Here is a 1,211-nt window from a genome sequence, read left to right as displayed (position 1 = left end):
TCTAAAAGATTGCATTCAAGCACTGGAAGACGTGGCCTAGTATTATTAGTTTTTCCTATTAGTTCTACGGCTTTATCGTCGTGTTTTATTGTCATATCATCTGGTTTATTTGAAATAACTGAATCCGGTTAGCTTGTCCTTCTACGGGAAAGGGTTGGCGCGGCTATCAGGTGTAAACAAGTAAAAGTTTTGAAGCATTGGCTCCGCCGTATAGGGTAATATACTCTGCGTTGGTATAAGAATTATTAGATAGATTTGTGTGTGCCATTTGATATACTATGATATCGGGAGTGAGTATCGTGATTGAGAGGATATGCTACTCGTCTTGGCATGAGTGCGATGTGTGCGGAGCAACGTCACGCGCACACCCACACACACACATACGTGCGCGCTCGTGCACACATACATATATACACGCGCGTACACATAAACGCGCACTTACACGCACACACAAACGCACACGTAGTACGCACGCCCGCGCACAACAGTTATATATATATATATATTGTTTTTTCCGTACAGCCAGAGAAAGAAGTGTGACCTACACGCAAAATGTGAAACGGTAGTTGATAACTTCATGAAAACTAAACTGAGTACGGAATTGCAAACGGCAGTAGTGGCTCAACTGACTGAGCTGTTTGGCGATGGCTGGACACAGACCTCGTTTGCTGTTCGTTCGTCAGGTGTTGGTGAGTTCGTTTTGAAAAATAGCATATAGATATTAGATATTAGATTTCTATAGTAGATATATATATATATATATATATATCATCGATCATCGATATAAAATGTGAACGTTATAGATTAAAAATTACAATGTCTATACTCAAATGACTATAATATAATTATATAGCCCTATTAGATAAATATAATAGATGATACGATAATTACTAGCAGGATAATTTTGTGTTCTTCGTCAAACAGGAGAGGATGGGGCGGAGGCATCATTCGCTGGCCAATTAGAGACGTTCCTGGGCGTGAACGGACAGAACGAGGTAAAGCCGATCATTGTTCTCTGCTCGAACAACGAACGATCGATGACTCTACTCGAACAACGACAAATACGCGTACACAAGCGTAGTGACACGTACACGCACGCACTCACATATACACGCGCGCGCGCCGCGCACACACATACACACCTTACACAAACACACACACACACACACACACACACACACACACACACACACACATACACACACACACAC

The 1,211-nt window shown here is 41.9% G+C and overlaps 1 protein-coding gene across 2 annotated transcripts in view; it reads left to right on the top strand.

Annotated features, from left to right (window-relative positions):
* The first annotated feature begins 542 nt into the window (after window positions 1–542).
* LOC106813304 (putative phosphoenolpyruvate synthase) overlaps window positions 543–1,211 on the top strand; it is a 17,025-nt gene continuing 16,356 nt past the window's right edge. For both annotated transcript variants that reach the window (XM_014817409.1, XM_014817408.1), the window contains exons 1-2: window positions 543–689; window positions 925–995. In XM_014817409.1, the coding sequence (XP_014672895.1) occupies window positions 578–689; window positions 925–995 (183 nt within the window). In that variant the 5' untranslated portion in view covers window positions 543–577. The remainder of the gene's footprint in view (window positions 690–924; window positions 996–1,211) is intronic.

This window comes from Priapulus caudatus, unplaced genomic scaffold, assembly GCF_000485595.1.
Source record: "Priapulus caudatus unplaced genomic scaffold, Priapulus_caudatus-5.0.1 Scaffold754, whole genome shotgun sequence".
In the NCBI taxonomy this organism is placed as follows: Eukaryota; Metazoa; Priapulida; class Priapulimorpha; order Priapulimorphida; family Priapulidae; genus Priapulus; species Priapulus caudatus.
The sequence above is the reverse complement of the archived record's forward strand: the minus strand, read 5'-3'. Positions and strand labels throughout refer to the sequence as shown.